The 12,044-nt window shown below is 41.3% G+C and overlaps 1 protein-coding gene across 5 annotated transcripts in view; it reads left to right on the top strand.

The window, feature by feature from the left end:
* The window catches only part of ATN1 (atrophin 1), a 206,966-nt gene that overhangs the window by 44,508 nt on the left and 150,414 nt on the right, over positions 1-12,044 (top strand). For 4 of the 5 annotated variants that reach the window (XR_014966893.1, XR_014966891.1, XM_085619841.1 and 1 more), the window contains exon 2: positions 6,044-6,236. Coding sequence is in view for 2 of the 5 variants with exons in the window: in XM_085619841.1 (XP_085475967.1) it covers positions 6,162-6,236 (75 nt within the window). In the remaining 3 variants the exon portion in view is untranslated. The remainder of the gene's footprint in view (positions 1-6,043; positions 6,237-12,044) is intronic. The other variant, XR_014966892.1, reaches the window with a different exon arrangement.

Below are 12,044 nucleotides of genomic sequence, written 5' to 3'. Positions count from 1 at the left end.
TGCAAGCTTTTCTGAATTCCTACATATAACGCATTGCATTAATCTTTCCTGGAGCCACAATGACCATTTTCTGCAGATTTAAAGGGATGAATGGGAACACTTTATTTAAAACCCTGAGAAGGTGCAAGCATGAGGAGATAACATGATTGATTTGACTAGAAAAACAAAGCTGTCCTCAAATATGGCTCCCAGATTTTCTACTTTCTGCTCAGGACAAGTAAGAGGGCCAAGATTTGAAGGCCACCAAGAAGAATTCCAGAAAGCTACATTATTGCCAGAAAGGATTGCATTCCAGATTTCAATGTAAGGCAGTTTTCCTGAATCCACATGGCAATATTCACCAGACAATTTTTAAATTTACTTGCGACCTCTTCAACGTCAGATGAAATAGACACCAATATTTGTGTCATCTCAGACTTGTCCTCAGACGTGTCCTTCCTAATGTCACCAAGGAAGTACGGTGCATGTCTGTCCCCTTATTTGTGTCCATTGCAAATTGAAGTACAAACACAATAATGTACAAATCGGCACCAGAATGTACACATTGGAAAAGAATGTAAACACAGGCTAAGAAATCTAAACTAATTCCAATGAGCGTATACATAGGAGGTCATGTTAACATGGCAGAAGAGATTATATTAATTTATTGAGGATTTATTGACAGCAAAACTGTCACAGCTCAATAGAGTCTCTAGACACTGGCACCTAAAGAGAAGAGCGTTTCTATTACTGCTTTCATAGTTAATGCTGGAATAGCCAGGCCTTTAATGGCTTTCCTCCATTTCAAGAGGCGAGTCAGTGTGCAAATTTCAACCAGGATTTTGTTCCATAGAATGGCACCCTGGCCTATGAAAGCTCTGGAACCCCAATTTTTCCGTCTGGTTTTAGGGGTGGAGGACGAGGCAGCAGAGCTCAGTGTTCTTGTTGGGGTATATTTTCTAAAAGTATTCTTTAGAAATAGGGACATGGCGTATCTTCAGGGGTGTGTTTGGGGTGTTAGGCCACCCGCCCAATAAATGTAATTTGTCATAAATAGTTAGGTACAGGTGTTTTCAGTCGGGTATAGTGAGGAGTCTGTCGGATTTCACCAGGAATCTTTACATACACAGACTAAATGCACACACACTTTCCCTCTCTCTGGAACGAGAATGAATTTTTTTTTTTTTTTTACACAAAATAATGTGTTTTCTCTCACTTAGTACCCCTACCAATCCTCATTACTCTCCCTTTCCACTGCCCCTTAAGCCCCTCTCGTGCCCCCTGCTTGTTTTATAATGTGTTTTAACATTATAGCAGATATTTACTAAGATTTTGTGCCGTGGGCGCAAATTGGTGAAAATTTTTTTTTTCCCCAATTGACTTTCTAGTGAGGAACTTGTTTTGTGCTGGCAATTCACTAGAAAGTAATGGAAAAAAGTGCATGGCGCTGCGTTGCATTACTTAGCACCAAGGGGCGTTCCATGGGTGGTGCATTGGTGTTCCCATGCAACCACCCATGGTTTTTGACGCAAGACCCTATCTGTTAAAAAAAAAAGTAGACTTAGTTCTACGTCTAAACATAATGGGGCCTATTAGCGTGGTGGGCGGATCGCCACCGGCTAACCGACTGTGCTGATCCGCCTGCCAAAACACCCCGCCGGACGGCCTTTTACCCCCCCCTCACATTAGCCTGGCGGGGGTACCGAGGTCCGCCGCTTTTCTACCAGTAGGCAATCGTCACGATTGCCTACCAGGCGGAAAAGACCCATAATATGGTGTCGGTGCCTTGCAAGCACCGCCATCCATATTATGATGTGTGCGGTAAAATGTCTTTCTATGGCGGAGACTCCGCCATGGAAAGGCATGCGGTTTTTACTTAGAGGGCCCAATGTGGGCCCCCAGGGGGGTTGGGGGCTGCACTTGGGGGGTACTCATAGTACCCCCCTACATTGGCATGCACAAGGTGGCAGGCACTGCGCAGTGCCTGTCATGATGTGCATGCCAATGCACAACATGCATATTCAACATTGTGGCGGGTGCTGCTTACAGTACCACCCACCACAATGTTGAATATGCAAGATGTGACCGCCAGGGTGGCGGTTGCGTCCTAATTGCCGGTGTGGGACCGCCGCACCACTGGCGGCCGGTCCTAGTACCGCTAGGGTGGTGGGCTGACTGTAGTCCGCCCGCCATCCTAATGGACCCCATAATGTCCATTTCAAATGGGCACTATCAAGGAGAATTTCTTTTATTTCTCCTTTCTTTTCAAAGTTTGCATGTGTGCTGTACTGTACAGCACACAAACAAAGTGGGAAAAGTTTTAAAGTTAGTCTATGTATTGTAATCTGTACTGGAAGGAAACCCAACCAGTGCAAAACCTGTCCTAGACTCACGCAGCTGACCTTGCACTGTGGTGCAAAGGTGTGTGCGTGGGCACGGCTACCTGATTGCACGCTGGTGCTAGGGAGAGGGGAGAAGAGTGCCATATCCCTGTAAATATGGCGCTCTCCTGCTCTCTCCTTCTCACGCAGTGCAGCATTTTTGGATTTTGGTAAATAGACCTCTATGTGCCAGCGTGATTGTTGGAAATCTGAAGCTAATCCCCCACGCCCAAATCTTGCTGACCAAGGTACGCCCCTGAATAGGGAGGCTTTGTCATGTTTCATCTCACACAAAATGTACTAAGACTTGAGTTCGATGCACTTCTGTATGTGGAGTCAGTGGAATAGGTTAAGAACCAGTTTCACTGAGTCACATCATTTTAAATGTAAAATAGTTCTAACCAGTGTTTTGAATTTTTTGTAAGCAGCCAATGTCTGTTTTTAGGAAGACCAGGAAAAGTTAAATATCCAAAGTCCAGTCTTACTGAGCAAAAGCATTTGCCACTATGATATTCTGGGAGAAAGGCAGGAAATGCATGATTCTTCTGAGACCTCTGAGTACTGTGGGGACTTGCTTCAGGCACTCCCTGAGGGAGGGCAGCCCGAGTGAGTTCTCCAGCGATTGAATTTATAGGATGACTGGAGAATTTCTCATTTAGATTGTTTGAGTTTTATTAAACTGGATTTCATTCACTCCGTAATGGCATTCATAATTACTTGAATTTTGATGGTTGCGTTGCGAGGACAGTTATTCAGGTTGGGTGTCATTGGCATTGCAATAGGCAAGGGAGTCCATGCCAAAGGTTAGACTTAGAAGTTTAACAGTAATGGGGATAGTGAGGGACCGTGAGGGACTCCCCTGTGAATAGGGGTGAAGGCAGACAAAAATATGCCAATTTTGACGGCTTGGCATCAACTGGAGATGGAGGACTTAACCGATTTGAATGCCTTGCCTGTGATCTTGAATTGATTATGGCAATAGAGCAGAATTGGGTGATGGATGGAATCAAAGGTGGAAAAAGATTTAGAAGGATAATAAGTTAGATCGTCCCACATCCATCATCATCCTTAGGCCATCCCTTACAGATGCAATGACTGTTTTGGTGGAATGGCATGGAAGGAAACCTGTCTGGTATGGAATCAGAATGTTATTACTGTCTTAAGCAGGAGGTTGTTAAGTCCAATTTTTTCTGTGTGCTTCACCCAAAAGGTTAAGAGGGAATTGAGGTTGATGTCGACTGGGTCAGAAGACCTGAGAGAGGTCTTTTTCATTATGGGACAAATAATGACTTTCTTGATGTCTTACAGAAAGGGCCTGGAGGTGAGGGAAGAGTTAATGATGGTGGGGATGTAGGGGGCAAACGACATGATTAGAGCTTTTGTATTGTGAGCAGGGGAGAAATCTAGTGGTGGGCCTGAAGGTTTACCATTTTTAATGAGATTAAAGATGCCTTTCTCTGTGAAGTGTGTGGCTAAGGTGGGGGTTTCTTCAGTGAGAAGATTTGGATCTGTGTCTTGGTAAGTATTGGTGTTAGCGCTGGTCATAAAGGACTATAGGATGATCCTGATTTTATCAAAGAAATATAAGGAGAGGTAGTTGTCTAGCTATTATGAGGAGTCAAATGGCTTGTGGTGTTTAAACTGGTGAAGAGATTGTTTCCTTAAACAGGATGTCTGGTTTGTTCTGTGCAACGGCGACCTTGTTTTGAATAGCATTGTCTTTTCTCCTCATAATGTTATAAATGCACATTTGTCTTAAATACTTATCTTTGACCTCCTTCATAGTTTTTCCAGTTTCTCCAGAAGTTTTCTGTTATGAGCTCTCCTTAAACCATGTTTTTTAGCGTTTTTGTAGTGGAGGTGATGGGCGCTAGTGGGTCTATAGTTTCTTGGAGGGTATTTATTTTCTCAGTAGAGCTAGTGGTCAGGCTTACTGTCTCTAAGAAAGTCTTGTTGAATTAATTGCCATAAAGATTTTCCAGATTCCCCCCCCCATCCCTCAGCGCCTTGAGACCCTCACGGGTGAGTAGCGCGCTTTACAAGTGATTGATTGATTGGTTACATAGGGTTATGTCTGTAGGGTGAGAATTGTAAATAGAAGGTTAGTATGTTGAATAGAGAAGAGTATTTCGTGATGGTTGATCAAGACAAGGGGTAAGGAGTCTACAAAGGAGATGTCGGTGGTCAAAGACTAAAGCAAGTCAAGGTTATAGACTTCCTTGAGGGTAGGTCCTTCAGCTAGCCGTTGAAGATCTAATGTTGTGAAGGCCTCAAAAGCTGTTCTTTCAGGGCCTATAGGGTGAGCGATGTTTAGCCAATTGAAATACTCTGTTGGGACATTAGGTGGACATTAGCTCAAACTGCAGCCTATAGTTAGTCCAGGACCCATTTTACTCCAATAGGAGTGCTTTGGTGCCATGGAACTGCTTACAGAGAGAGGTTTAATTTTAATTTCATCTCAGAATATCAAGCACACACCTCCACCTCGCTTGTCCTTCCTGTCAGGTCTCTGGAAGTTATAATTGACTGGAAAGCGGTATTCTAGTACGGGGTAACAGTTTGTACTTAGCCAGGTTCGGGGCCACTTTCAGCTGGAGATTTGTTTTGTGATTGGGACATTTGCTAGTTTAGTAGGGGCTGAGTTTGCACAGAATATTCCTTGTTTGATTAGGTTAGTTTTGATTTCTTCATTTTAAATATACTTAAATGACAACATCTTAAGAATCTCCTTAGCTTCAGTTAGGAGACCAGCCTTGAGAAGAATTTGTTGGACTCTACGAGATGTTCCTATGTTGAACTGGCAGAGCAGCCTGTCGTTGAAGTCAAAGATAAGTATTCATTAGCTCTTGAGACCTTTACTTTTGGATAATTTAAAATACTGCACTTGCTAATATGAACATGCCTCATTTCTTCACATATGGTCTGATTTTGAAAAACAAAGCATATTTGAGGTAGATAAGAAATTGCCCCAGAGTAAGAGCAATACCATAATGAGTAGATGCAAGAGTTATGCGTATTTTAGCTTATCTGGGACATGCCACTGCTTTTCCAGTATGGGTTGCTTAGAACATACATGTCACAAAGTTTACCCTCTAAAGCATTTTCAGTGCAGTTGCAAGGTACTGTTAACGTTAATCAAAGCTGTAGAAGAGTATTACTTGCTCATATGAGAACGTGAATGGCCTGGCAGAAGGGACTAGACACACAAACTACTCTACCCATTGAAGTAATGGTGGATAAGATAACAAAGTCACGGCATAAGTGGTGTTAGTAGTCATATCATGTAGTACCATCAGTGGTGTAATTGACCTAGCCATTTGTGATGTCACTGATTCAATATGCTAATGATGAAAGCCAGTGTAAGCCGATATTTTGTATCTGTGGTCTTGTTTTGTGTGACGGCGTTGATTGTGTTGGTGTCGGAGCACTGCATACATTACACCATCCACTCACCAACACTTTGTCTCTCCTGTGTCATACTGCTATACCTTCCAAGGTGGCTTTCACACCAGGGACAGATTAAATGCACATATTGACAATGGTAGGGTCCTACCTATTGATAATGTATGTTGCCATCAAGCGAACATCATAGATGTTTGACTTGTCCCACTAGGAGTAAGATTTCCGTTGGAGAGATGAAGTTACTACTCTCTTTTGATCTTACTACTTTATTCTTGTTTCAGAAGGAGGTGCCACAGACCACTAGATTCAGACGCAGAGCAAGTGCTCACACCTGCCCCGGCTGAAGAACACCTCTTAGTCTTGGACAGCCTCCAAGGTTGAGGGGCTGCTGGGTAATTTATGTTTTCATCCATCCGGGCTGAGAATGGGGGCCTGGAACCCGGGAATATGAAAACGCGTCAAAACAAGGACTCAGTAAGTAAAATAGTATGAGTGCGTTTGGTGTTTGTGTATCTGTAACATGTGGTATGGGTATGTTTCTTTATTCAGTATTCATTTTTAGGTCGAGCCTGGGCAGCCCATGAGCTGCTTTGCAACGTATCCTGTATTCAGGTATGGACTTGAAGCTGTGCCCACTCTCTGCCCATATTTTTCATTGGCTTGTGTCATTGTCCTTAGTAAACTCTGGCTCTTCATTGGTCAATAGGCTTAGTAGTCCCTCCTTACTACCGCCTTGTAACCTCCCTTAAGGACTGGCCCTATTACATGTGTTGTTACTCGGTAGGCTTTAACTACAGCCTCCGAGCACTATTTCTTTTAAATTGTTTTCACCTGCCTCCTGTTGCGGTGCCTCAGGGCTAGGGGTTGCATGCAGGGGGGCACATGTTGTGCTCCCTGGCTGCATGCACCCCCAGTTCCTGCAGGGCATGGACTTCAGTGTCCATGCCGTGCAGGAACGCGCTTTGGTGGTCCCAAGGCAATGCCTTGCTAAGGCTCACATATGATACTTAGCACTGCACTACTGTGAGACCACCAAAGCAGGGCCGCCTGACCTGGAATTAGGTCAGAATCTGTCGGGCGGTCTCAGTACAGGTTTGGCAGTGTGACAGCGGAGTGCTGGCATGGCGGCCTGCTATCACACTGCCAAAATCGTCTGACTTTTAAGTATAAATTGAGGGGATTCCATATAGTCCAGAATCATTTTCCTTCTTGCTTTAATGCAAAAATAAACATTTCCTGGGCTAGTAATTGCCACAGTCTATAGAACCACTGAGCAAGATTTGGAGGTTCTGTCTTCCTCTTATATTTCCTTGGTTGCACCTGTTTAATTTCTCAGTAGAGTCATGCGAAATATATGCACTAGGTTTGAGTTTTCATCTACAATAAGATCAGCCCTGGATTTTCTTGCACTTGTTACCCCAAGATCTCTTTTCAAAATATCTTTTGCTTGGGGCAGCTCTACCAGGTGTGTATCATTGTACCTTTTTGTTTCCCACATCTTCAACAATTAGTTTGCCTCTGTGTATATATGGTGTAGCCGTTCTAGGGCCATATACCATTGGGAAATGACCTTCTAAGTAGTTTCTCTGGAGGAAATATTTTTATGGTGTTTCTGGCTATCTTTCCAGAACCTTTCAGTTCTTTATTAGGGATTACTCTATTTAGGGCCACATTCCTTTTCTCATGGTATCACCATCTGGTTCTAGCTTGGTATTCTCCCAGAATTTTATCCAGCCCTGACACCATGCATTTAGGTCCGTAAAGGGTCCTTACAATTTTTTTATGTGAACTTAGCTCTCTCGTGGCGGCTGTCTTGTTCGTGAGGTATAAGGCTCTGAGTTGTAGGTATTGCAGCCTTGCTGCCTCTTGGAGGCCAAAGTCAATTTTAGATTGCTCAGATTAGACTATTCAGTTTGCCCCTGACAAAAACGCCTGAGAAGACTCTACCTTCACCATCTTATCATCTCTTAATGCTCTCCCCCAGGAGTTGCGTTATAAATTCTGAGTTGGCATGTACAGGAGTGGTCGGGGATAGGAAGGATCTAATACTTCATTTTTTGATGATTCTGTCCCATATATGCAGCACCCTTTTTTCTGGCAGGACCGGATATGCTTTTTGTGGTCTTTGGTGGTTTGCTAACCAGGTCAAATCCCACCGGGATCTTGCCACTACCACCCTGTCCATGTATATCTGTTTATTGTCAGATTCCTGTCATCTCATTCCCTTCAGGAGCCATCAGCGTCTTCAGCCTCCAGGCCCCCAAACAACTTCTAGGAGCTTTGCAGGGTTTTTAGCTCCTCCAGCTGGTTTGGGACAGGTAATGCCTGAAAATGTAGGTACGACTTTCATTTTCAGAATGTGTATCGTGCAGATCCATGTGACATAATGAGGCCATCATCTGCTATGGCCTTCCAGAATATTGCCTTTTAAGGTATGCTGATTTGTCGCTTACCATCCCTCAAGCACACTGGTAAGGTGAATGCCTAAGTATCTAATTTTTCCTGGGTGTCATCAATAGGGGCAGCACTGGCATTTCTGCTACTTTGTCTTCTGGACCAGAAATAATCTTAGATTTTGGATTTATGTCAGTTCATGTTGTTGCCAGGCACCTTCTCAAATTATTTCAGTGCGTACATGAGTTTGTGTAGTTGATGCCATGAGGTCAGTTAATGTCAGCTTGACGTCGCCTGTGTACAGTCTTATTTTATGGCGACATCTCTAAAGTTTAACCGTTTTATTTCTGTTTTCATTAAAATTGTTTCTGCTATCACTGCTACAATCAACACAAAGAGGAGGGGTTCCAGGGGGCCATCTATTTCTGGTCCCTTTGTGTAAGTTGACTTCTGCTGACTATCTACCATTAACTCTTCATTCTTTTTTGGGGTGCCTGATGGATCAGTAGTATTCAGTTGATCATGTTAGGGCCCAGACCTGTACGTTTGAGAATTTCTCCTGAAAAAAATCCCAACTGACCCCATGAAATGCTTTTTCCGCATCAAGACTCACTAGCACTGAGGGTATTCTTTACTTTGAGGCCTTTTCCACCAGGTGAACAGGTTGTCAGATATTAACTGACCTTTGATTTCCCTGAACAAATCCTACTTGATCTGCATCTATTAGATATGATTAACCACTTATGCAGTGTGTTTGTTTGTTAGTATTTCGTCCAGCTCTTAGCGTATGCACTTAGGAGTGCTGTTGGCCTGTATGAGGTGCATTCTTCCTGGTCCTTTCTTGGTTTAAGAATGAGTGTGATGCCTGCCTCTCTCATTAACTGAGTTACTCCACCGCCATTGATGAAGCAATTGATGAGATGTGTCAACAGTTTTCCAGCTGGGGGAGGAAGGTTCCATAAAATTGTTTTTATTGCTGTCCGATTTTTAGCGATTTCTGTTGGGCCTGTAACTGCCCAACTTCAATCTGCGGAATGCACGGTAGATGATTCCCCTCAAGATATTCAAATATTGCTACTTTATTTTCATTATGCTGCCCGTAGAGGTGTTGGTAATATTCTCTTATGGTAGCCCTGTATCCAGCTTTGGTGGTCACCCAAGTATCTTCCTTAATTTTACGGTTTATTTTGTGTGCCTTCTCTTTCTGCAATTGTAATCTTTTAGTTTGAAGAGGGCCTACTTTGTTGCCCCTTTAATAGAAAGGCTGCCATAATTTTTGTTGTTTGAACTCCACCTTACACTTCTTCTCCAGTTAAGTTATCCTTTTATCCCTGTAATCTTACTCCTGCCTTTTCTTATACAGTTAGTTTAATCTTGAGCTTCCAATTTCTTCAGCTCATCTTTTTGTTTTCTTAAAGTCTGGCCTCTCTCTCTCTCAATGGTCTAGCAGTCATTGCGGTTGCTACCCCTCACACTACTGCCTTGAAGACAGATCAGTTTGTCTCTGGGAAGGTGTCCTGATCCGATGTTTATATCAACTCCTCGATTGCTTTTGAGATTCTTCCTCTATTAGCGGGATGTAAAAACAAAGCTTGGCCGGTTGTCCAGATGGGCCTCCTTCTGCCTTTGCCCTTGTGTGCAGCTTAAGTGTGATATGAGCATGGTCGAAGACTGAAATCTTCATGATCTTATTTGAGGGAAGGGATAGTAGCAGTCCCTTAGAAATAAACAGGTAATCAATCTGGGAGTACATTTTGTGTAGGTGGGAATATAACATGTTGTTCATATCTTCGGAGTATGTCGTGTGCCATGTATATTTGTAAAGTAACAACCTAGGCAATTCTTGTAGACAATGATAGTCAGTATTCTACTTTTTACTAACCGTCTAGTTTAAACAGTGAGACGAAACAGAGAATAAGATTGTGGTTCTTTTTTAATTAGAAATTCTATACATGTTCACAATTAAAAACAATTTTATTCTAAACATAATAAAAAAATCATAACAGATATAAAATAAATAACGAATTACATAAAGATAAAAGATAAACAAATGTAGTGGCACAGATTTTTATAGTTCGACGCGCGTTTCGGCGTAGTTTACGCCTTCGTCAGGAAAACTAAGGCCACAATTCCTGTAATAAAAAACAAATAAACACATTCTAAAAGATGTTTCGTCACTGCTTTTAACAATTTCTACAATCTTTCATCAATTTGATTTTACATTTCTTAGGTCTAATTTGATAATTCGAAATGATCGATATGGAGTATGCCTTCAATTACACGGTTATCATTTAAAATGATCATAAAGAAAAACACAAACAATTTATAAGATGTGATTTGTTTCTTAATCTGGATGAAACATTTAACAAAATATATTTTAATTCTTAGTATTCAATTTGTTAGTATTTCAAAAGATTTACTATAATGAGATAGAATAATAGAATAGTATAGAAAAGAAATCTAAAGGTTCTATTATATTAATTATGTTAGTTATAGGATAGAAAACAATTTTTTATATATATGTCTACCTGTGTTTCAAGATTCAGAAGGAGGCTTATTTCCAGGTGGGTAGGTAAATGTTTTTTCTTGTTGAGGAATACCTATTAATGTAGAGCAAGTAGTTAACTATTTGTATTTGAAACTATTAACTTAAGAACATGGTCCCTCCAGTTAATTAATACCTTAGTTGAAGCTTATGCGCTCGGAAAATGGAGAGTTTGATAATAAGCTAGCTATTCTTTTATAGTCGTATTCTGAGGAATCCAAGAAGATGGCGCAACCTAAGGCGAAAATAAAGGGTACATAACTAGCTAATAATTATATGAAAATGTAGCTACATGGCCAGTAAATGGTTAATGACATACATGAGTTACCTTATAAAGTTGAAGTTTTGTGTTGCATTGGTATTTCTTTCGATGTATCCATCTAAGTGATTCTTAAGTATATTAAAACCTAGAAAAAATTGATGTATAATCAAGTCTAACAATACGAAATATATATTTTTAACTTTTTTAACTTTGTCTAAAGTCTGCATTATATTTCTCTACGATGCCCCATTACCTGGTATATAATGAATTTTTGTATGTGCCGGTCTTGATAAAAAGTTGAAATAAAACACTGTTGAAGAGGCGTCACTGGTATGATATAACCTAAAAGTTAGAAATAATACTGATTGAGTAAACAGTATAATTATAAATGTAATATTTGACGAAAGGTGTACGACTCTCGATAATTGCTATATCATTAGTAATCCAAACAAACTATATACATGTTCTAAAGGGTATTATTTATGGGTTTTCAGAATACTTTCCGTTATAATTGCTAGCCATGTATCCACTAGCACCCACTCCCTGAAAATATTGTTCCGAGATATCCTGCTCCTCTCTCTGAACTACCAGATCTCTCTATATGTGCAACCAACTCCAAATAGAAGTTTCCACCCAGGATCACTTGATCTTCTACAATCTTGATTGTTTTTCTCAAAGCAAATTCTAAGGAGCCTATCTTGCCCCGAATTTGAGGCTTTGATGTGGCTTAATGTTTTATTTTTACATCCCGTTATCTTTCGTACTCTAAGGAAGTGGCCTTCACCAGCTTTAAGGATACAAGTTTCCTCACTAGTCAGTGAATTCTTAAGCAGTATCTCAACGCCCAAGTTCATAGTAGTGTCTGCGGCCCAAAAATGTACTGGGTATTTCTTGTGTCATCATCTAAATTGGTCCGCTGCTAATAAGTGTGTCTCTTGCAAACATACTGTCATAGTCTTGTGCCATTATGTAGTGACAAATTCCATGTCTTCTGTTGCAAGCGTTCAGCCCTTTAAAATACAGCTACAGTAGCTGGAATGTGAATCTGTCAAGGAGTTAGCATCAAGACATTTCATGCTAC

This window comes from Triturus cristatus, chromosome 7 (genome assembly GCF_964204655.1).
Source record: "Triturus cristatus chromosome 7, aTriCri1.1, whole genome shotgun sequence".
NCBI classification, from domain to species: Eukaryota; Metazoa; Chordata; class Amphibia; order Caudata; family Salamandridae; genus Triturus; species Triturus cristatus.
Note: the sequence above shows the minus strand (reverse complement) of the source record. Positions and strands in the feature narration are given on the sequence as shown.